The sequence below is a fragment of the Corticium candelabrum genome, chromosome 2 (genome assembly GCF_963422355.1).
Source record: "Corticium candelabrum chromosome 2, ooCorCand1.1, whole genome shotgun sequence".
NCBI lineage: Eukaryota > Metazoa > Porifera > Homoscleromorpha > Homosclerophorida > Plakinidae > Corticium > Corticium candelabrum.
In genome coordinates this window covers 2,779,218-2,804,906 of record NC_085086.1, presented here as the reverse complement: position 1 = coordinate 2,804,906, position 25,689 = coordinate 2,779,218, and the positions used below count along the sequence as shown (strand labels likewise).

The 25,689-nt window shown below is 41.1% G+C and overlaps 2 protein-coding genes across 2 annotated transcripts; one reads left to right on the top strand and one right to left on the bottom strand.

The window, feature by feature from the left end:
• Nucleotides 1-872: 872 nt before the first annotated feature.
• On the bottom strand, nucleotides 873-23,038 carry LOC134198178 (zinc finger CCCH domain-containing protein 14-like). The gene is made up of 12 exons (XM_062667514.1): nucleotides 22,930-23,038; nucleotides 22,797-22,839; nucleotides 22,459-22,573; nucleotides 19,257-19,380; nucleotides 16,723-16,850; nucleotides 12,226-12,368; nucleotides 11,996-12,170; nucleotides 9,974-10,119; nucleotides 7,952-8,006; nucleotides 7,864-7,889; nucleotides 1,356-1,435; nucleotides 873-1,294 (listed from the first exon to the last, which is right to left on the bottom strand). The coding sequence occupies exons 1-12, from the start codon at nucleotides 22,975-22,977 to the stop codon at nucleotides 1,118-1,120; spliced, it is 1,260 nt and encodes a 419-aa protein (XP_062523498.1). The 5' UTR covers nucleotides 22,978-23,038; the 3' UTR covers nucleotides 873-1,117.
• On the top strand, nucleotides 23,025-25,630 carry LOC134198177 (protein O-mannosyl-transferase 1-like). Its single transcript, XM_062667513.1, has one exon. It carries the CDS (start codon nucleotides 23,067-23,069, stop codon nucleotides 25,464-25,466), a length of 2,400 nt encoding a protein of 799 aa, XP_062523497.1. The 5' UTR covers nucleotides 23,025-23,066; the 3' UTR covers nucleotides 25,467-25,630.
• Nucleotides 25,631-25,689: the final 59 nt, after the last annotated feature.

The following is a 25,689-nucleotide window of genomic DNA, read 5'->3' as shown; positions in this document are numbered from 1 at the left end:
ATCATGACACCCTGCTGTGCTATCATTCGCAAGGGGAGTTCTCACTTGTTGAGCTTGTCCAGTTGCTACTCAATTAGGGTGTGTGAATCCTAGCAGAACGCAACTGATGTATCATGTAGTCAAGCTACGCTACTCAATTCCACGCAAGAATTGAAACGTCTTCCGACCACTGTCCGTCTTGACTGCCTTCTCTTGGTGTAGAGACCACATGCGTGTGAAAGAACAGCAACAGTTGCCTGAATCTACGGATTCAACAACGTCTTTCATTACAAAATGCCGCAAGTCGTGCTGTGGATTCAATTTGCTCAAGAAAAGACTGCCAGACCGACACAAATAGAGCAACCTTCTTTGATTCAGTCCTGTGCACTAACCCCAACTAAAGCCAGCGCTAACCCGTAGCCTCGCAAGCCAGGCTCTTTCGCGCAGTCGCTGAGCTAAACGCACGTCCAGGAGGAGGAGCTTTTGCCGGAATTGCTCCAGCGCGAGAATACACAAAGCTGTTGCCATCTTGCAGTGTAGAGAATTGAATTTCTTCCATGCCTCTCTCCAAACTTTGCACACTTGAACAAAGCTGATTAAATGTTTAGGGGGTCAAGTGCACTCAGTATACCTGCCAAGTTTAACTATAAAGTTGGCTCCTGGCCACACTTTGATAAGTATACTAGTATATGCTGTACATTTATTCCCTTCAGTCATGTCTACTAGGGCATTACTCCAACATCAGCCAGAACAACCACAAAGACCACACTATACGATGTGATCGATATTCATTGTCTTGATGTCATGCAAAGAAATGAGAATAACAATCCTGCTACTGCACTCTCCAGTCTCGTTACATTTGCGGTCCGTCACAAAGACAACAGCCACATGATTCAGTCTAATGCAACCAAATCTCTCTATTTTTGATATCTACCTTTCACTGATAGAAATCAAAACGTTTGGCTCAAGAGACCAGCCCAAGACAAAAATGATAACACAAAACTGGATAGTACATGACACAAGTCTGCCAATAAAGCTATCAGATAATCTATCAACGTGTCTTTGCAGCAGCTAGTAGTCTCAACGTAAGGCTAGTTTGTCTTCATCAGCTCATGCTGAAGTTACAAATGATAATCAATCATAATGTAGTCACAGGCTGACTGACTGTCAATGGTACACCTACTACAGTTTTTGTGTCAGGTTCAGGTTTCTTCACGGGCACTGAGGGTTTAGATGTCGGCGCAGTCCACTTCAACTTGTCACGAGATGGAAACTGATTCTTTACCAGTTTATATTGGTTTGGTGTTCGGAATGGCTGTAACAATAACAACACACAATATGAGATCAATAACAAAATGTTACATTTGCGTACTCACTGTTCGGGGATAAACAGGATGTCGAGGTCGAAAAGGAATGGTTTGCCAGACATTTGGTTGCTGAGGCCGAAATGAAGGGTCTGCAAAGGTAATTCATAATAAATCAAGTTTACAAATTTATAAATTAATGCAATTAACTAACATCCATGCAATGATGTCTGTGATGTAGTCTAAAGGTTAACTAAGAGTAATGTAATAAGAACTGTGCATACACAATCCAATAAACTAATATTATCAGAAGAATTCCTCCTACATAACGGTTGCTGCAGATATAGACAGAGCATGACATAACAGCAAGCACACAACGCATTTGACCGACCAAATGAGGACATTGCACAGCCATTTGACATGACAAAACTTCATAAAATGGCAGCTATGGCACTCAGTGACTGATCAATTTAAAATCCCTATTTCAGAGTTTGCCCAGAGATGCCTCTCTCCTAGTATAATGCAGCAGGGGATCCATAACATTCAAAGCCCACAAACTATAAATAGGAAATGCCTCTCTCCTAGTATAATGCAGCAGGGGATCCATAACATTCAAAGCCACACAAACTATAAATAGGAAATGTAGTAAAGGCACATTAAAATTTCTTGCTATTTTGTGTTCCAATTTCTTTCAGTGTAAGACAAAGCCACAAGCTGTTTCATTCTCGTTGTGCACATCGCTATCCATATTCGTTGGTTTGCTACAAATATACTGTGTGCTACAAATTGTTCAAAAAACTGTATTTGTAATTGCACATGTAGCAATAGTATTGCCTTAGTATATACACTGTCAGCCACAAAGTTCGCAAATTGCTAAATAGTTTTTTTCTTTAAAACTTATCAAAGATGTCAAACCCAACAACTTACTTATAATTTAGCATAAACGGTATCGAGAGCTGCAACATTGCAATGCAAGAAACCAATGTATATCACAATAAATACCCTTCGAACGGATCAGAAGCGTAAATAAGATGCCCAAAACGAATGTCCAGGTAACAGAATGTACGAAATCAACCAAAGCGTGTAAATATTCAGACCTAAACTTCTCTACTACCAAATCATAGATATGGAGAGAGCATGAAATAACAGCCAGCCATTGTCCAACAGCCAAAAACCATGCCTTTGGCAGACCAAGTGAAAGGATTGCACGGCCATTTGACATAAAAAAATTAGACAAACATGGCACAGAAGGCTCTGAGTCGCCAATCAATTTAAAATCCGTATTTCGGGGTTTGGATATCTCAAGCTGTTGCAGTGTATGACACACTTAATATGCAAGACTGTCTTGGCAAGATCTTGAGAGTACATCTGCTCTCTTAGGGCATATCTTAATAAACTAAATCTAGAAACAGCTATGGTTAAACACAATTGGAAACCTCGCAGTAAAATTATCAGCACCTCACTGTTATAGACTGCTAATCAGAGTCAGTAAACCTACACCACAGTAATGCAAAAAGCAACCATGTCAGGAAAAGGTTAGAGCAATAGCTATGTACCTGTACCATAAACAAAGGGACCTATACCAATTTAACCGTAGCATCTGCGGTCATGTATGTAGATCAAGTATTGGGCTATCTGGGCACAGAGAAAGCCATACATGAGATATGTCACGCCGTCAACTCAGTCCACCATATACCCGTAACATATAGGAAGAAGAGTGTCATCTAAATGTCCGTACGATGGCAGCTGTCTAAGCAGTCAAGCATTCTAACAATATACATGTCAACCCCAATAAGACTGCTAGTAGCTACAGTCAATTATCACCATAAATGAAATCACTTGTGGTGTAAGACTCAGCAGAACAAATGGACAAAATGGACAAATGTTAAGCCCTCCATGTCTTTCGACGTCGACCTTGAGGTCAGTTGCGAAGATAGCTCCCCCTGCCTCTAGAGACAGGGCCTCCATGCGCTACGAGGAGTCTTGGGGCCAGCACTACAATCCACCTGGAGCTTGCTCAGAGTCATCCAGGGGCATTGACAATGGCGCAGCTCTGGGACTGAACACCAAGGCCCACACGTACCTGTCTGCTGCATAATGTTGCTGCCAAGCCAGTGGTCATATCCACCCCGTCAATGACCAGGTACTCATTTATACTCCTGAGTCGAGAGAAGCAAGTGTGGGTGAGTTTCTTTGCTCAAGGAAACTGCGACAGTGTTGCCTCCACCAGGATCGAACCTTCAACCCTCATCATGGAATACAAGATCTTGGATGTCATCACCAACGGTCTACCATCTGCTACACACACGTGCACTTTTAGAGTACAGACAAACTTCGCTAATCCAAATCCTCGCTAATTCGAATTATCTTTGGCACCCGGACTTGTGTACTGGGATCCTGTAGGATAGCCTGATGGGGGTTATGGTTACTCTGTATCTAGTTTTCAGCAAATTCACGCATATGACCATCTTACGTCTTGACTGTCACACTATTTAGAAGTGTATGCAGTCATTGCAGCTGTATCCTTTACCACAAACATGACCTATGTGTAGAGACGTAAGTTAATGTACCAGTGGCCAGGGTGTCCGAGACAAGGTCTGGACCTACAAACCTGTACTTTTTACATTTTGGTAATCTAAACAACTCCACTAATCTGGACAGGACCTGGCAACAAGCTTTTTGAATTAGTGTGGTTTGACTGTACCTGAGAACTCAATTTAGAACAACAGGGATTGCTGGCAGCAGCTTTTGAGATGAGGAACCTGCCATTGATGTAGTCATGTGTAGCCAGCCCCTCCCATTTCCTATTTGGTAAGCGGGATACCAAAAATAGAAAAGGTGAGGAGCTGGCTACACGAGACCACATTGCTCAATGATAAACAGTTTGGTACAAACACTCCATTGAAATACAAGAAAACACAATCTTATACCAATAAATCACTTACTAACCCTTATATAACGATTTATCAGTACAATACACCCTCGATTACCCAGACTTCTTCGAAGGCAGGTTATAAGTCCGGATAATCGATTGTCTGTATAATCAAAAGTTGATAGATATCAACTAATATTCCTCCACTGTACACAAGACCACACTGCTTCCATACCTATTGTTCTTTCATGTCACTAGAAGAGTCATCATCAATAGCTGCCTGCTTACTAGACTACTAATTGAAGCTGTGTTTACACCGTCGCTTCTATAGCTATGGGCCTTCAAAGTCCTGAACAACAGGCACCGTACGGTAGGAGGAGTATTTGTCGTGAAGAATTACGAATATACACACTATTTTCTTTCTAGACGTTCGACTTGTAACATGTATTTAAAATCCTACATAGCGACTGTCGTTTTGTGTGACCGCAAAGTCCGTAGCCGTAAGTAGAGTCATCCTATACGGGACATAAAATCTCTACTGGTTACGTAATGTTAGATTCCCGTATAACTATCGTAAAATCAAGAAAGCAATCGATTTTGGGTCAGCAGTTGCAGACAGGTGAGTTCTGTTGTTTATGTCCGACAGTTCCTAGCAATCGCAAACGTGAATTACACTGTTCTGGTGAGAAAAATCTCTCAAGGAAGTTTTTGTGCATATGATTGGCTGTTCGTCTATTGTCTCTGGTTGCCACGTACGACATAAAGGAATTTATGTTTCATGATTGGGCCACACTAAGGAGGCGTGCCACATTCCTGTAGTGTGACAGACATAGCCAGCCAGCCAGCCAGCCAGCCAGCCAGCCAGCCAGCCAGACACATAGTCCCCAGACCGGAAGTCGGTTTAGCCCTATACGTTTAGAGTACGCTACTCGCCAAGTCTCGTGACTATTACAAAGTCTCTTTTCTTTTAGGCTCATAGCTGAATTATTACTTTTTCTGTCAGGTATTTGCTCATTCGTGTGAGGCTGTTGGGAATGCATTGTCCGGCACCGCCAAACATCAGGGAAGGGGAACATAATTGTTCGGATAATCGAACCATCCGATAATCGAGATCTGGATAATCAAACCATCCAGATAATCGAGATCTGGATAATCAAACCATCCGGATAATCGAGATCCGGATAATTGTGGGTACAGCAGATACAGCAAAAACAAACATGCAAACATGCAAACAAAGAAACCAATACCGCAACACAAAGACTGTGCTGGTCAATATACGCACACAACGTTATCGAATCCAACCATTAGGATACAAGTACCCACCAATAGGAGTAACCAAACCCATCAATGTTTTAAATACGACTTGGAGCATTAAACAGAGTGGAACATACGGCAAACTTATTGGTCGGATATCGTGCTCTAGCAAAGAGGTTGGCCTGATGAGTTAGATTTGGGCATTCATTCTTATTGATTTCACAAATTTCTTGCAATTTACCATCATCTACATTCAGTTCAATTTCTTGTTGCATCACATTCACTACTGTATACACTTTTTATTAAAATACAAACTAAAGATTTGGTGTTTGCTGTTGTTTTGTTGCATTGCTATTGATCGTGATGACAAGCATTAGAGTAAATTCAGTAATGACATGAACTGTTAAAGATTAAATGAAAGGTTACGGTAATGACTTGACCTGATCAAGAGATGAGCAAGCTAAATTTATTGCATGGATTAGATGGTAAGGAATCAATCAATAAGCCACCCAAAAGTCCACACAACTGACGGAAGCAGCAGACAAGATCAAATTATAGAGTTGATGATACCCAGATTTGTGAGTGCAAATTAATTAATTGGCAATACACGAATGCCGCCTGTATTTTCAAGTTGAGCCAAATATCTGGCATGAAGGACCCCAGTGGTACCAGCAAATGTTGATATCAAATAGCTATTCATTAGCAGCCTTGGTCCAAGGCTATAGCAGCTAGCCTAGTATATAATATCAATAGAACCTTGCAAAAGGAAATGTAATAAGGAAGCTTTCATGGCTCATTATTGCCATAAGGACTTTTACAGTCTATTCCTGCTACTCGTTTTCACAGAGTTCATAAAGCTAAATCTTCTCTCACAATCTATTGTACTATGAGCTAAACAACGCAAGTGTAAGGCCATCTTGCAGATTTCAGTACATTCCCCATCTTGTAACAGAGACACAAAAAACCTAACAGAATCATCTCTGCACTCGTGTTCATACAGAAAGTCTAAACTTGAATCATGAAAAATTAGTCTGGCAGTTGTCTAAGTAACTTGTCTTCATCATACAGTCCAGTATCTATTTCCTGCAAAATAGATTTGAGGACTCTGCCGTGTCAAGTCTCATAGTTCCGTGTCTCCCAGGATAATATAGGGAACGCCCATTTTCTCTCCGGTGCCAGCAAATCTGAGCTCAGTGCCAGTGCTGGCACCATTGCCATGGCAATGGCAACCCTGCAATACTGTAATAGGCACATACCTGTTAGATTATAAGTTGTTACTTGAACAACACATGCTCTTGATGAACTATTATGTCTTGACCAATCATGTAGTATGTTCGATCAAAGCAAAATTGTTGTCAGTCATAAACACCAGTTGGCCTCGGAAGGCATGTACCTAGGGGGTTCAAGGGTGAGATATAACTGACCCACTTCAGTCAGAGGTCCGCTCTTACCTCTGTATACAATCAACCATGCATGCAATATTTGCACTGTGCAGACACAAAGGCTGTAACTGCTAAAGTGCTGGCCCGGGTGCCACATTTCAGATGCCTGTCAGGGCTAGTGGAATAGTTACGATGCTATGGTGGTAGCAATTTCTTATAAAGTATTTTTAAAAACTAGACATTTTGCGGGCAGTCTGTCAGTCAGACTTCTCAACGAGTTATCTGAGACACGTGTAAACAGCGTGTTTCCCACGCAGTCAATCATGTTTGCTACAAGGTGGTAGATAATATTAAAATTGATTTTGGTGATTCCTTCTACTAACTAATGCAGTTAGTAAAGATCACGAGACGTGTCAAGTTCTACTTGCTATCAACTATGACACAGGAGATCTACAGGTTCAATCATGTGATAGTCTTGCACGTGCACAAGGATAAACTGAAAAACTACAGCAATGAACGACTGAGGCTATTTGGCAAGTTAGAAAATTATGATCTTACAAAGAGCTGAGGTGTCATGAGCATGCAGTATCGATAAAGTACAGTAGTTGCATACAATGCACACCCAAACGTAACGTGCGCTATGCCGGACCACTTTAAATTTCTTTGCTTCTGCTGTCCTTAGATGTAGCTATAGATTGATGAAAACAGATTTGGACTCTAAGACTTCTTGGCACAAGATTCATTATAATAAAGCATGTTGAACTGAATAGAAGGTCCATCAGAGCACTAAAAGAACCAACCCATACAATGCACCAGGTACGCCCCTGGATTCGGTCAATGACCAATCGTTATATTCCACTCTGTTAGACATACATCTCTCAACAGCTACAGCCTAGGTGCACTGACTTATGCAACCCTGCTGGTAAGTACATAGAATAAGGTGATACTATCGTGTACTGAGAGTTAAAATAAAGTGCAATCAAGTACACCTACTTTCCTAGGCTAGAAAACACAAACTACAAACAAACAACAGAACGACAGATAACAAAACCTACAACTGTTATGCACTTACAAGAACTTGTCTGTGGAGTTGGAAACCTTCAAAGTAAAATTTGACTTAGCAAACTGCAACTTGACGTCTGCATAAATAAATAACCTACCGTGGTGGTGCTGTCGCTTTACTGAATAGAAAACGATTGCTATTTGTCGTGACATCTAAGGATATGAATACAACAACAATCAATAAACAGAAACGTGTTAGCACTTCAGTAGTAGAAATGAATCAGTAACACACCTCAAGTAACCATATCTAAATGAGCTGACCTGTGTGACAGTCATATTTAACATTTTGCTAATTTGGATATGATTACATGTGATGCATCGTCACACAGGCAGACACTCTGTTGATATAAAAACACATTGCATTCACAAGATGCACTATTGTAGCTTGATTTCGAGTTTTTCGCAGCCAATGAATGCTCTCCCCCCTGATGTAGCACCACTACTGTGTTCTATTTCTGATGTTGATCAAACTCTCCGTATCTTGTTCTAAATACTAGGACAAAACCACAATAGCTACTATCCCTAATTTAGTCAGTTGAGTTGGACTAGCCTGTAATACCGTTGACATACAACAACGATCATTGATTGACTTAGCATGTACACCTTGCACTTAGACTGGGGTCGGGTCGAAGTACCGTAGAATGCATACGCAATTTAGATTAAAATTTAGCATGCAACACATAGGAAGGAACAGGCAGGAAACCCGGTCAAACAAGAGCCAAGCAGGGGTCACTGGAAGCAACACTAGTGATTGGCGGAATGGCCAGGTTCGATCCAAGGGCAGAGTTCTAGCCAGGTTCTTGGCAACGCGTGGCGGCAGAGCGTTGCTTGGTAAAGAGGCACTGTTTTTTGAAAAGGGTGTGGTTTTGCTGTGAGTTATGGTTTGTTGAAAATGTAGCTCTGGTGAGATATTTTGTGACTTCCTCTGCTTATTAATAAACCTAGTCTGAATAACTTGGCTGTTTATAAGCTTGTGGAAAGAAATTAACTGTTTGTAGATCAATGTTTTTGTAAAGAACAAGTATGTTTACATAAAATGCCACATCCTATGATGCTTCCCGTTTAGTCATCATGCTTTGTAATAACTTCTGCTAGAGCACACAACATGGCACAGTGAATAGCACACCTGCTGAGGCCATAACTAGCAAGTGTAAACGGTCAAAGTGAAAAGTGAGCCAGTCTGTCTAGTGCAAACTTTTGTTTGCTATCCTTGCTGTAGTGTGGACACAGCCACTAATTCCACCTGGAATGTCTGTTCACATGGTGTGGCGGTCAATCCTAAAGTGTGGCGGGCATCTCATTTTGAGGAGTAAAGCATGGCAGCCCGCCATACTTAGTATGCCTGGCTAGAACCCTGCCGGGTGTCTTGTGTCGTGCTGGTTCACCCAACCCATATTCCCCCAAAATAACTGCACTACAGTAAGATAATAATACAGAATACGTACTATTTCACACATTTAGTACAGCACATGCACAATAGTTAGGATCTTGCACCATGTGCACATTGGACATACTAAAACTGAACCCATCGCTACAGACAACTCATAAAACTCAAAAGTAATGCGAAACTCACAAGAGTAGCGTGGTCATCAAGTTTGGAGGGGCCAATCAATCACACTGTAAAGCCAAGCCTGTTTTTTACTTCTACTTATTCATCTGTCATTGCCAGGAAAGTGTGATGGGCACGTGCATTTCACCTGTCATGACATTTTTCCACACTGGCTTCACAAATCTGTCTTAATGATACTGAATGCTGACGTGTTCCATCAAACAGACAGCTAATGCTTTCACAACACTAACAGTAAGCTGACTGTTTGGTAATATGAGGGAAACTTGGCTCTTTTGCTTGAGACGACTACAAAGGTTGGGGAGCCTTGCGCCCCAACGTTAAGTCAATGCGAGACTGACTCCAGTTGTATGACTAAATATGTAAAGGCAGTTGGATCTCTCACTCAGGTAGCAAAAAAGTGAGGTCACACTATCCAGCAACTAACCAATCAAACATAATGCACACAAAAATACAATACAACTTGGACTACACAACACAAATACACATTCACATTAGATACTGATTGTATAGTTTAAAAATCAGGAAAATTTTGTATTGCCTTTAAACTTACTGGAAGCAATCGTTCCTATTCTGCTAAACACACTGCCTGGTCTTGACTGTTGTATTTCATCATCTGAGTCTGATAACTCAGCAGTATTGTCAAACATTCCTTTTGCACCATCCAGAGTGACAATAAACTTTGGGCTATCGGGTTGCCTAAAGACAAAATTTCCATTACATTTCTATTACAACAAATTTATACTGAAAAACTAACAAAATGACACACACACACACACACACACACACATGCGTGCAAACAAACTTCAGCAATCACTTAATCGAATGATTGCTCAACAGGTCAAATTTTCCACAAGTTAGTCAAGGCCTGAGGCCATCAAATAATTATACAACACAGACACATAGACAAACAAACAGACCGTCAGACCAATAAACACAAGAGGTGAAAAGCAAGAGGCACTGAATGTGTGTGCAACAAATAAAAACCTACCCAAATTGACCATTATACCCCGTTTACACGAGCACGCATAGCAAGACATGCCATGCCAGCCAGTGCCAACCCAGCATTCTAGCCGGTGTTTACACGACACACTCTGTAGAAGCAAGCCAATGCTTTTAATGGGTGTGTCATTAAAGTGAGTTAGTTAGTTCAGATTGACATAACTCACTTTAGCTCACATTTGCAATGGACAGAAGCCAAGCTGCTTGCGTTTATCTCTATGGCTTTACAACAGTTATATCGAGAAATACGTAGGACACATACGAGACGTTGTACTATTCATAGAAGATGTAGGTCTACTGCCAGATGACTGTTGCAGCAAGGAGTTCAAAAAATTGTTTATGCAAATCTTGGTTGCTCCACAATCGAATAAGACACAGAGTCTCCGTCTACCTGCACACCATTTTCTGGTGAATAAGATGCCATAGCCAAATAGTTACATAGGCATAGAAACCATGGCGGCCACGAGGCCATGGCCACACAAACAGCAGCTTATGGTCACTATATATAAATATATCATCATGAAAACGAACTACAAGTGGAAGAAAATGAGGAGCTCGAATAGACGACAGTGTAAAACTACAATTGCACGTAATTCCAGGTTTGGCCCCCAACCTAGATGACACTCCTACACCACTGAGTTACAAACATGGACATAGAGCTCCTTCTCAGCTTCCGGGAAATAGCTACAACCTCCAAGGGCGTCAGTTAGCATTTTTCAAATATGAATGTATGAGCATGTGCAAAGACAACTTTGGAGCATGTGGAGAGGCATGAACTAGAAAAAGGGTGACTTCATGCAGGAGCATGCAGCCAGTATACGTTTATGTCTCAGCATAATTACATGGCTGCTAAGTTTGACTAAAACAACTCAATGATCAGAGCCATAGCTGGCAGTTTGGAAGTAGCCCGGTTGAAAATTAGCAAGCACGTGCACAGACGTGCATGTGCAGACAGGCACAAAATTTTTTTACTCATATTGCATAATAATGTAGTGACAGAATGTAATGTCTTGAGCGTCACTGATGTTGTAGTTAAAAGGTGGCTAGGTATAAAACCATGCATTGGGTTTGTGCAGAGTAAGATGCAGCCCAGGGGTAATTCTTAGACTACCAAAAGGGTCTCGTACAAAACAAAAAGTTCATAGGGTGATGAAGGCATTAGAGGGAGGTGACAGAAGCAACACCATCTCGTTCCACTTACTATCCGGTATTCTTGAAAAAGAATGAACAAGTCTACAAGCTGTACACGTTCTGACCTGCTGGGCTGCAGGCAGTTGATATGAGGTTGTCTCAGAGTGCTTAAAATCAAACTTATTTAATCAGCTTTGCCCTATTCTGGAAGTTGTCAGGAATAGTCTGTTGGTGAAAGTACAAATATTAAACAGTACTCCAGTTGAAACCGGACCACCTGGAACAACAGAACCAACCAGACCAACCAAACCAACAGGACCTGTGGCTACGTCCCTGCAATAATGCACACATGGTAGGCACAAAAACAAAGCAAAATAGGCACAGTCACCAATTAAAGAAGGACATCCTTGAAATCTAAAGAAAGGAAACTAATAGGTCTTACTCTTCATCGTCACTTCGCTTTGACTTCTTTACTGATGGTCCCTTGTCCTCCTCATCTGATGAAATGTCCTCGACATATGGTTCCTCTATTCGGCCCACTCTATTCCCTAGTCTCTCATGAACAGGACGTCGAGCAACAACACCATTGTTGACATCAGCTATGACTCTAGCTGGCTCTACAACAACATCAAACTTAGAATGACAACAGATGTACACAGTCGATTGCAATACCTCGAACTGTGAGATCAGGTGAACGAGCAGATGTTCGAACAGCCCTTGTGTTACCTTCTCGTGTTGATTTAGTAGCATCTGCAATTGCCCTTGTCAACAAGGAAGCATTGCGAACTGTGACATTGGCTGGCTTTATAGATGGTCTAAACACAATCACAAAATTACATCACAATTAAGTCATAACTTCCAGACACCTCAACAGCAAATAGCAATTGGTAGATAGTAAATTGGTAAATAGTAATAGTAATAGTAATGTGCGTTAGTAGGCGTAGCCACTTAACTCGTGCTAAAAAGTGTAATTTTAGTTCACTTGATGATTGGGCGGGCAGTGCAGTAAGCGAAAATGAAAAATAGGCAATCATGAATGGGAGAATGAAATACAAGAGTGTCTCTTAATTAAACACATACAGTGCAGTGTACGCAAATTAGAAATTGGAAAGACGGTGTCTAGTTTATTACAACCAATATGTTAGACACAATTAATGTGGCAATAATTGTTGCATATAAATTACCTATTTAATTACATTATCCTTAGACCGGATGTTGATGTAACTCAGTGTCTGGTAAAAGTGCGATTTTCGAATATTGGTCTGGCCCTGCTAGAGTGCTGTCTACGCCTCTCACTTCTCAACATATTTTATGCCTTGAAACTCACAGAGTAGCATGTCTCACTACATTACAGTACAGTAGAACATCGCTAATCCGAATCCTCGCTAATCCAAATTACCTTTGGTGCCCTGCCTTGCATACCCAGATCCTATTTGACAGCTTGATCCGGGTTGCGGTTATCTTGTTTCAGGAAATTTGCGTATCTAACTATTTAAAATCCTGACTGTCATGTTGTTTAGTAGAACATGTAGTTGTTGCAGCTGTGACCTGTACAACAAACATACCATGTGTGTAGAGATATGTAAATGCACTACAGGTATGGGTGTCCAAGGCAGAGTCTGGACTTCCAAGAATACGCGTTTAGGCATTTTTGATAATCCAAACAATTCACTAATCCGATCGGGGCTTGGCACGGGGCTGTATGGATTAGCGAGCTTCTACGGTATCACACTAAATAGTAAAGGATGCATCTCAATACATTAAACTACTGGATGACAATAAACAAAAATATTTCTAAATGTTTGATTACTGGAAAGAATTATTAGCCTAACACTTCACACTAAATGAGAGTATCACACTAAATAGTAACGACTGAATCTCAATACATTAATTAAACTAATGGATCATAATGAATGAAAATAACTCTAAATGTTATGCTTACTAGCAACAATTAATTAGCATACCAACTCAGCAATTAAGTAAACCAACTAATTAACTAATTGACTAATTAACTGCTTGCTAACAACAACAAACTAGCTAATAAGTCAGCAATTAATTATTGACTAATTAACTAATTAACTGTTTACTAACAACAACAATTAATTAGTTTAACTAGCTCAGCGATGGCAAATCAAATCAAATTAAAATTAAACTTCAAATTTCGCCTGCAAAGTAATTGAACGTCACTAACAAAAAATCTTAAAAATTAGCCCAACAATTTAAAAATAGAAAATAAAAAATAAGCAAAATTTGAAAATTGAAAACTGAAGATCGGAAGGGTCATGGACAATACTACGTGCATTCACTTTCTCTTCAATTGGCTTGCACACGTACATACATCAAATCATTGACTCCATTGCCCAAATGAATTCTTTCCCATGCTACCATAATTTGATTCACCACGGTTAAGATCTTGAAGAGTTGGCAAAAATGTATTGTATGCCAGCATCTAACATGGTGCCAAATTATACCATGACCTTGCCAAATCGACAATTACTCAAAATAGGTGAATAAAGGACATCAACAACTGAACGTGACTTAATCAGAGGCATAGCCAGGCATATGCAAAAGTCACAAGGGAAGCAGCTGGCAAAAGAGCATGGTCTGTTTTTAGAGTATTTGAGAGTCTCTGATCTCTTGAAGTTGTGTGGTATCATTACTCGGAAAGTTTACTTAATGTACAGTACAGAGTACTAGGCAGGTACAGTACTGTACACGTAACGTTCACTGATAACAGAGCCGCACTATCACGACTAGAGCGTGCTAGTCTGCAAAATGAGCATCCAAGAGATCCGTGACTACATACTGTTAAAAAGTAAGGTACTACATTTGCTGAAGACAATATGTCAGCTCTGTGAAGCAGTTAACTTTTGATCTGGTTATGCCACTACTAATGATAAAAATTTATGAACAGTAAATGACCAAAATTGAGGCCCAGGTACTGGTGTGTTTTTAAGAAAATCTAACCTTTATCTTGTCCGAATGACCACGCGAGGACCATCATTGAGGCAAAGGCGGGTATCGTATGATTAAGTTAGTGCAGATGTTGCTTGGCATAATGAGCTCAACATAACATACAAGCTGTAGACTGACAATTCATGTTGATGGCAGTCAGATCAAAGCATGCAGCAAGGCCGCTGATGTATCAGTTTACACTCTAAAAGTTAATAATAAATTAAGAATTAAAGCTGCATGCACTTGGTGTAGTGCACTACACAAGACTTTTCAAGCTACACTTCACTGTAGAATGTCCATCTAAATTTAAGGGCTCTACGGGGTGAGTAATTTACTAGCAAATGCAACTAAACTGCCTTCGTGGCAAGTTATGGCTCTTTTGCCACACAGCAATAACAAGTACTATCTCCCACAACAGCTGTATTCACTCGCCTGTAATCTTCACCATTTGCTGTATTTGGTCACTCTACTCAGGCTCTACCATATAGGTACTCACTGGCATGTAAGCAACAGCTGATTGGGTAAGAGTTAAATATACAGAGAGATATATCATTGCAGTAATGTGTACCTGAAACAATTAACACTAGAGGAGGTACTGTATGCACCACCTATGCAGGAGTTGGGATGGGAAATTCTACCATTCTGAGGTCTGAGAGTGTAGCGATCGTTTACACAGATCTGTTTCTACGATAGCTGCATTGCTAGTAATTTGCTACTAAGTCAAATCTAAGCATGTTTTAGAACACCACACTCAGATCTAGGCTAGACACAGCAGTCCGTGTCCATGATGGTCTTAAGGGAGGATTGGGTTCTTGATCACTGCTTGCAATTTCCACTGCCAACTGCGCAAGAAGAGAACCCAGAATAATACACTAGCATGTAATTTGTACGCATTCTATATAGCTATTTCACCGTAGATGTACATGTCCGTGTAGCTAGAGACTAGACGTTATCGAGAACTCTATGACTTGCTCTGTTAGATTACAGTAGCAGAAAACAGACAGGTTGCATGAGAGAAACACTCCACAACAGACCAGTGAACATGGACACGGACGACTTCGTAAACCGGAAAAGGATTTTATCGTCAAAGTTGCAAAGTCAAATCTTGGGGTCTTTGACGATTTCTCAATACAACATCTTTCTACAACTATTGCTCTATTCAAAACAGCACCAACAAAAGCATTCAAAGACCCAACCCACAAATACAAATGCAAAGATATGATTGACCCACATGCCCGCATAATGACTCAACTCAAAACACATCAAGACTTCGGCAACTATTCCAATCCTGTGGCTAGAGTAACACGTAAAACAACACCTCGCATCGCAAACACTTTGAATAGGGTCATACTCTTGGCAAACAGATCCGTCAAAGTATTGACCACGCCCACTGCTGTAAGGAGTGTCCTCCGTTACTGTGCAGTACCTCCTCTAAATTAACACTATCAACATGCACTCATACTCAGCGACTTGTGCATGCCAAGGGCGGGATCATGGCCATTTGACTTGACAAAACCCAGGCATCATATAAATTAGCATAGGTTACCACCTCAGTACTGCAGCATTGGGTAGTCTGTTGCATGCATCTGCCATTCGGAGAAAGTAGGCTAGTACCATACTTGCACAGAATGGAAAGATCTGCATGTGACATGAATGGCTTCATGTGCCATCTCTGAACGGATGCTTCCCTGTAGTGTGAAGAGCATATTTTGACAAGATTGGGAAACTTCTCACACAAGCTCTCAGTTACGAGGTCTCACATAAACATCTGAAGCAAATCTACCGGGTAGCAAATGTAGGTTGGCCACTCACCCGACGTGAGGAAAGTAGAGTAGTCCTTGTAGAGAGAGCCCTGGTCTTAGTGAAGGGCTCGTTTGGACAGGCACTTATTCCGACACATTTGTGATAAATTAATGATTTCAACACGCACCTTTTCCACTGTTTAACTACCTCAGGGCTGCTAATCGGATGAGCTCTTTTTCGAATACGTATGGTACCCAGTTGATCACAAAAGTTGCCAGTTACTTCAAGCTTTAGCAAACATACAGACACATGGCAAATTTCCAAACAAACAGAAAAAATAATTTCTCTGTTCGGGTCCATTCATCAATTCTAGCATTCTCTTTTTACCAAACAAATACCCACTAACCTGTTCATGCACGACCTTATCACATGCACTACAATAACGAGCACTAACTATTTGCACAAACCAACCTTGGCTGTACTGTGACGACACTTGAAAGGACTGAAGTTTTTGGCAAACTACGGTCATCTCGATGATCGTCTCGATCCTCCTGTTTGCTTCTTATCACATCTCGAGCATCCATGACTACAGGCTGCATCTACAAAGCAGATCAGCAAGCTGTAAGTAAACAGTCAATTGAAAGTGTAAAAGTAACAGCCAAGAGAGACGTAGATAACTATAGGGTTGTCCCCAGCATACCAAAGGCATGGCGCTCCGCCGTGCCTTGGCTCCTGCTTGGTACAGGCCCGCCGTGCTTTACTGAGTAGGCAGTGGCTACTATAAGGTCCGTTCACACATTTTGCCCCTAGACCCGTCTCGTTTTGACATAAGCAGACAAGCTAAATGTTTAATTGCATTATTTAAGAGTCACCATACACTGATTTAATTAGCTGTCTCTGTAACAGTTGTTCTTCGAGTCTACTGTTCTCTATTGTAGCTATGAAGATAGCGGACTTCGTATTTTAAAAATTTACAAAGTTGTTTGAGGCAAGCAACTAATTCTTTGCATATTATTTTAGTTCTTTGCCTAGAGGGCCTGGGATGTTTGGTGTGATGGTGAGACCAATTAGGGGGATGACTGCCATATGGTATGAACTTGATTGTAATACAAGTACTCAAAAAGCAACAGTAGTTGTCATGCACCGCCTACAATTGCGTCGGTAGCAACTGCAGTTTCCCTCTAGCATCACTAAACGTTTTTGATTTAGGGTGTAGCTACTGCAGAATATTAGACGGCTTTAGAGAACTAACAATAAACAGGTTAACAATAGAAATAAATGAGGAAGACTTGTCAGAACTGCGACAAGATTCTCCATAGAGACCGAAAAAACGATAACAGTGACTAGCACAACAAGCGTGATTCTTGTTGCTATGTTGTTGGGAGCATCTAGGCGAATCTAAGGCTGTCATTGTAGATAGAGTATAAATTAATGCGGCCTGTAGATATGTTGCCCTCCCAATCACATGTTCTCAACAGATTATGCGAATACTATTGCTCGAGCTCTGAAAATTTCTCAAAGACTTTAACGGACTTCTTAGTTTGACGCGTATTCCAAGTTGTAATATACTGCGATGTGTGAGTCATACTAATCCTTGACCTAAAACCTCTCCTTTTAGCACAATGATTGAGGTAAGTCCTTGTGAGAATGTGCACACACAAGATTACTTCGGCGAAAATGAGTGCTCCATTACTAAAAAGACAACGTAGCTGGCAGTCTACTTTCCCGTGACACTCCATCAGAGTTATTTCCCGGTTCGTGTCAGTGGCGATGACAACTGCCTCTTTCATGCCGTGGAAGTGGCATTGGCTGCAACCGGGAAATGTTTGCAAGTGCCAACAGTTAGTTATCTTTGAAGAAGCTGCGCCGACAAACTGGCATGGCATGCGCTTGCCCGTATTTTGTACAAACATGACCATCAAAGTGTAGCGGTAAAAAGGCGTACTGTTGTAAACTTTAAAAGATGTTTTCTTTTCCTTAATTAACAGGTAATGGCATCTGATCCCCAGTAGAAATTGTCCAAAAATGTTGCAACAAATGAGAACAAAATAAGTTTAGGTTTGGTTCACATCAGTACAACACTGGGTATATAGACAGGTCTATATATACTATCTCTAAGACTGTCAAGCAAGTTTGATTGGATTCTAGATTAAAATGCGTTACGTTAAAAAATTATGCAGGGCGTGGTCGTGAGAACTTCTGCCATGCCTTACAAAAATCCTGGGGACAGCTCTGAACTAACAAGAGTTCTAACTCGAAATTGTGACAGCTGGCAAACGATAGTCAGTACTGACCACACCCACTGACCACACCCACTGACCATACCAATATATATATATATATATATTTGTACAATGTCCTGTTGAGTAAATATATTTCCAGACTGAAACAGTGATACCTCTCCATGGTAATAGTATCTGAAACAGAACACTGTCTGTTGTTGACTCTGGATGTTTACAATGATGTATACCTGACACCATTTACGTTAATACAATTAACAATAAAAATTTGTAGAGCACTCCTGGAGACTGACCTTTCTCAATAAATCTATACCTTCTTTGGCCAGGTCAATGCCAATGGAGAGTTCATTGCATTGTCCCATGGAGCATCTCTACTGCAATATTTAGCAGATTTGTCCTGACAGCAGAGCATGGTACACACTCCTTTGTCTACAGACTTTTTTGGAAAGAAATACTCCTACTAATCACTTTGTTGCCATAGTTTGAGGTCTACAACTGGAATTGTCAGCTCTCTGGCTACAATAATCATAGTCTAAGCCCTCCAGCAGGCATTTTGCTGGCATTGCCCGCTCTGGCTAGAACTATGATTAGCCTAAGTAGAGAAAATATATTTGACCTAGTATTAACTATAGCCAAATATGGCTTATAAACCAAGAGATTGACAAACTTGCAAGATTATGTAATGCAGAATAAGCAAACAGCAACCCATAAATATGATAAACTAGGCACTGGTGGCCTAGACATTACAAACATGAAGTAACATACAGGCTTGACTGGTGGTTTGGCAGGTGATTTGACTGCAGGCTTCTCATCTAGTAGTGGTGTTCCTTCTCTTGAGTCTGATTCATTAGTTGCATCACTCGATAGTTTAGAGAGCTTCTGAAAAAGCCTAGAAAAATACAATATAATAGAGTACCACATGATTGTCACGTCATTTCCACAACTCTATGTGCACACATTGTATGTTCTGTGAAACGTCTGTCATTTAACTCTTGTCAACAAATTAGTCCCCAACAATGTCCAGTTGCTATGTCCCTATGCCTAAAGATGACTACTTCATCCATCTCATTCCAGCAGATGGCAGTTGACGTCATGGCCCAAGCATCCTGGATGTACTCCCATATTGGTGCACAAGCTGCAATATGGTTCAGATGTGTTGCATTGATGGTCACTACTATAGGCATAGCAAGGGCACCAAAGTGACTTACTATCAGTTATCAATGTGATAAAAAGTCAAGGAAGCAAAATGGAGAAGCTGACAGCAAAACGTCGCGATTATGGTTGGTGAATGCAAATCAATGAACCAGATTCTCTCTGAACACACATGAAGGTGTACCCCATCTATTTTGCTCAGTTATAAACACACAAATTGTGATTTAATTAATTTAAGTAATATAGATAGGTATTTATAATTATTGTGTAATAGCTAGACATGTGGCTTATATAAATGAGATTGAAAAATAACAAGAAGCGCATAGCAACAGTGTAACATTCAACACCCAGAGACGCAACACTCATATAGCTTTAGCGCTGTGTACATAGCCTCATACCGAGGCTACTCCAGTAATCACATGATGCATCGGTATGCAACAAGTGGAATATAATCACATCAACCCTACTCATGCACTGTGATTCCTAATAAAAAGCAATGAATAACTTAACGGTGTGAAACACAACAATCACAATGTACAGTAGATCCAGGGGGCCTTACCTTGTTGTATCACACATGCTACCAAGATACGCGAAATTTGAACTTGATTAATACCACTAAGTGAGCCTCTGTTGACTCATTATCTTCACAGCTACAAGTACATCCACAGCATAATGAGCATGCTACTGCTCTTTCATGATCACATTTCAAGATCCAATATCTTATCTGTTTTGAGAGGATTCACCGCACTTACTAAGCAGATGCTATAGTTACATAATCGATTCTGTATAGCAGTAGACCCAAACTACGACAAGAAACTTGTTTAATAAAGAAACCCTAAAGTAATAAAACTCTCGGTTGCTACCTTAGGCTACAAGGATGCATATATGGTAGGTCAGAATGAAGGTTTGTCATGAGACAAAAGGTCACATGGACATAGCTAGACACACCACATGCCAAAACATGTCTAAACAGCTGGCTGAGAAAAGACATACAGTCTTTGTACAAATCTATGAGAAACGCTCTAGAGTGCCCATACTAAAGTCAATCCCAGCTAACTTCAACACTAGAAATATTGCAGCAATGTGCTACTAATACCATTTTAAACTTTTCATTGCTGCCGTTGTTGTCAGATAGATATCATGGTAATTTCCTGTATATTAATTATTGCATCAAAAAGCTGACCAATGAACACCCAGTGTATGAGCTGACCAATGAACAGGCAGTACATGATTAGAGGTAATAACCACTTGAAATGATTAGCTTTCTGAGGGGGTAACAACTGGTGATGAGGATAGTCTAAAGGGGTCAAAAGCCTTGGAAAACTTTCCCCTAGAGTAAACTCCCTAATTCTTTGACTTTAGACCATCAGAGTGTCGTGTAGCCAATGCTGGTGGTGGTTTCCACTTCCATGTACAAAGTGTCTAGAAATGCAGCCATGCTATTGGCACATTAAACTGTCTGTTGATGACGCTCTCAGTTTACATTATATCTTAATCTAGTTACAACATGCCCTCCCACAAGTGGCTGACCAGGTTGAAGTTAGCTGGGATGGAATTTACTACAGTAGAGTACCCATACTACTATAGCAGAGTATGTGTACCCATACTACTATAGCAGAGTATGTGTACCCATACTACTATAGTAGAGTACCCATACTAACAGTAGAGTACCCATACTACTACAGTAGAGTAGAGTACTGGGGTACTCTACTGTAGTAGTATGACTTCCGTTGTTATGTGTATATATGTAGTACGGCTTGTTGAAATACATTAGTTTTCCCATACTACTACAGTAGAGTACGTGTAAACATACTACTACAGTAGAGTACCCATACTACTACAGTAAAGTACCCATACTACTACAGTAGAGTACGTGTACACGTACTACTACAGTAGAGTACCCATACTACTACAGTAGTACCCAACAATACCTATGAGCACTAGCTATGCATTCCAATCTAGTTGGTTACATGGTCATTTCCAGCCGTTGAGTCATCCGTTTCTGGTAAGAACACTACCTAATCCCAGTGTATATGTGCACCTAAAGATAATAATTCACACTGACAGCTCACAACTTCTGACTGTGCCAGAATCATTCTATCACTAATCAGGGCGGCTAGATTCTTTAAATCTGCATTATATTATACATTTAAACCTCCCTAATCCGGACCTCCAAAATCCAGACACCTCACTTTTCCCAGCACAAATCAGGTCTTGGGACTCAAAGGGTAAGCGCTTTGGCAAGAAACTCCCCGTATAAACACTCAATTCTTAAGCCTGTCTTGACTATCACGAGCCAGTACCTAAGAGAACTCATTTGTAACTGTACTACACTGTACAATAGTACAAAGTACACATGGGCATTACAGTGTAGTACAAGTGTGTACTGTGCACGCATACTGCATGCAGACCTGGTATGACATTCACCAAACTTTACAATAAAATGGTCAGGGATTCCAAGGATATAACGCGTGTTAGCTATCTCTATCTTCCGGACATTTCTAGAATCTGGACAGCAGCTGGTCCCATACTCTCCGAATTAGGGAGGTTTGAGTGAGTGTATTCTGTTGCAGAAAAGAACTACAAAAAAAGTGGCACCAGGACCTTGTAGCAACTTATCTCTAAACCAGTCAGTGTAACTAATCCATGTAAATACCTCAATAAACATATAATAGTGCATTACCACGTATACATTTCAAAAATCATGTCTGTCTATTTGTCTGTCCTTGAATCGGCATGTCAACACGCCTGTTTCATCGTCTTGTCTCTTTGTCACCAATTCTCATCATCTATTTCTCATTTTAAATTTCCATACCAATCAGTGAAGACAACAGTGCTGCTTCCTAAGAAGACCTTGAGATCTGACGCCATCTGTGCATGACTTCTGCTGTTGCCTACCATAACCATCACATACTCGGGCAACTCCTCATCTACTCAAATCAGCAATCTAAGTCATGCGATACCAACTACAAAAATTTACAAATAGAATATAAGTTTACATCAACCACAGTAACGTCAACAAATCAGTTTATATCAATGTATGCACTTGAAAATGTCACGTGGTCTGCGTCACACACATGCAGCACATCTTGTTATTGCTTTGCTGTAGCGCTGACTAGTTTAAAGACTACACATACAACTGTATGCACTTACCGATATACTTTCCGAGATCTTGCAGCTTTTGTTTCACTGAGAGCTGAGAAGAAAGAAATAAAAAACAAAATGTCGCTCACAAAGGCAACACCAGTACGACTAAAACCAAAAAACCAAACTACTCTTCGCGTACTTTGAAAGAAGCTCTTTGCTTCGAGTCTAGCTTTACCACGTCGGCCATCTAGTCGTAAGGTACAATTATACGGGATGCTGCATATCGATGTCCCGTACGTTGTTGTTTGACACGTGATTAGCAGCTGTGCGGGAGTAATGCCACACAGCAGAAAAAGCAAGAACAAGAAGGAAACTGAGGACACTACAAAAGACGAAAAAAGCAATGATAACGAGACCGGAGATGACGAGCACAACGAGGGCCCCAAACAGGATCCCGACCCTGCGACAAAAGTCTCAGCCTCTGACGCGGAAAAGAAGGACACAGAGAGAAAGATAGCACTACAGACATATGTACCACGACCAGACTCAACCTCTGATCTACCCCCAATATCAATGAATGTTATCATCAATCCGTTGTGGTGGATTTTATGCATTTTATCGTTTGTAACTCGACTCTGGCGTCTGAGTGAGCCGAATCAGGTCGTGTTTGATGAAGTACACTTTGGAAAATTTATCAGCTATTACATGCACGGGATCTTCTTCTTCGACGTGCATCCACCTCTCGGTAAACAGCTGCTGAGTCTGATGGCGTGGATAACCAACTACGAAGGATTCTTTCCTTTCCAGACGATCGGAGAAGAGTATGACCCCAAGCTGGTTGCACACACTTATCTGCGTTTGCTGCCTGCTGTATTGGGTAGTGTGGTGCCTCTCATGGTGTATCGGATCGTGACGGAGCTCGGGTGTTCGCACTACTCTGCGTTTCTCGCCTCTCTGTTTTTGATCTTTGACAATGCATCTGTCACACAGTGTCGATTTATTCTACTTGACTCGATCCTCATTTTCTTTATTGTTCTCACTGTCCTTTGCTACGTCGTGTTCAGCAGCGAAAAGCGGCATTTCTCTCAAGTGTGGTATCAAAAACTGTGCCTAACGGGAGTCGCACTCGGCTGCGTTTTGAGTGTCAAGTTTGTGGGAGTTTTTGTCGTGTTTCTGGTCGGACTTCATACTCTACACGATCTTTGGGTGTTGCTGGGTCAACCCAAAATGTCAGATTATGATGTCATAAAGCATTTTGGTGCGAGAGTGTTTGGGTTGATTTTTATTCCAATCGTTGTATTCATGACTTGCTTTTTTATCGACTTTAAGTTGCTTTACCGATCGGGTCCTCATGATGCTTTCATGTCGAGGGATTTTCAGAAGTCTCTGGAAGGATCCCGGATATTGACTCATCCGGAGGAGCTTCCACAGGCAGGTGTAGAGCATCAAATTGCATTTGGAAGTCACGTGACTTTGAAACGAGTTGACGGAGAAGCCTGTTGGCTGCATTCTCATCCACACAATTATCCAGTGTTCTATGATAATGGACGAGGCTCAAGTGCTCAGCAACAGATTACGTGTTATGGATATTCTGATATGAACAATTGGTGGGCCATCCAACGACCTGGCACTGAAAACGCGACTCTCGACAACCCACCTATTCCTGTAAAAGACAAGGATTTTGTCCATTTGGTTCATCGAATGACGGGAAGGAGATTAAACTCTCACAACGTCGCCGCTCCTTTGACACCGACGAATCAGGAAGTGTCGGGATACATTCACTACGAGAATGTCAGTGTGCTACAAGATCTATGGCAAGTTCAATTCTTGAAGCATTCGAAAGGATCAAATGGTTGGACGTCGACATCCACAACAGTTCAATTTGTCCACGTCAACTCCTCACAGGCTTTGAAAACAACCGACCTCAGATTGCCAGAGTGGGGATTTTATCAGTGGGAAGTCACCACCAACACGCAGTCTCCGAAACAGGGCAGTCAATGGATCGTGGAGGAGATACAATTTGGAATTAACCCAAAGAATAATACTGAAACGAACGAACGGTCTGGTGTTCCAGTTTCCATGTGGTTTTTTTCCAAATTTAGAGAAATGCTGCTCACCATGTTAGTGAAAAATCGAGAGTTGACTGAGGAGCATACCTTCAGTTCGCGTCCATTGGAGTGGCCTTTGTGTCAGCGTTCGATTGCTTACTGGATTAGCAACACATCTATGGCCCAGATCCAGTTGCTAGGCAACCCGTTGCTATGGTGGACGTCATCAGTTGGGGTGGTTACCTATTTTGGATTATTAGGATTTTATTTGATCCGTCGAAGAAGACAGGTTTATGACATTGAAATGACAGTCTGGACACAATTCAAGGATGCTGGTTGGCTGCTGGTCGGTGGATGGCTACTTCATTATGTTCCATTCTTTACGATGGACAGAGCACTTTTCCTTCATCACTACCTCCCTGCTGTTGTTTTCCAGATTGTTCTCATCGCCATCGTTATTGATCACGTGTATCATTACGTCATCCCACAGCGAGTTAGACTACGTCACTTATATCTGATATTTATTGGGTTGGTTGTACTGGCCATTCTGTGGTCATTTTATTACTTCTCTCCATTCTCATATGGATTGAAGTCTCTTACTCCGGAAGGTGTTGCAGCACGTAGGTGGCTGTCGACATGGGATTTCCTTGTCAGAAGACCTGACGGTCAAATAGGAATGTTAATATAGTATTGAAGGACACAATTGGGTTAGTTCCATGTGTGGAGAAATAGAGACCTAACACTATTGACAGTTGTTTGCATGAGATTCAAGTTTTAATTGTAATGGCGCTAGATTTACTTTGCAGTATCTGGTAGTGAGTTTATGAAGTCAAAATATCTCATGCTCTCTGATCGTCTGTTCTGCAGCTCATCTTTTCGTCACAGTATCGAAGTTCTAGTATACTTAGTAC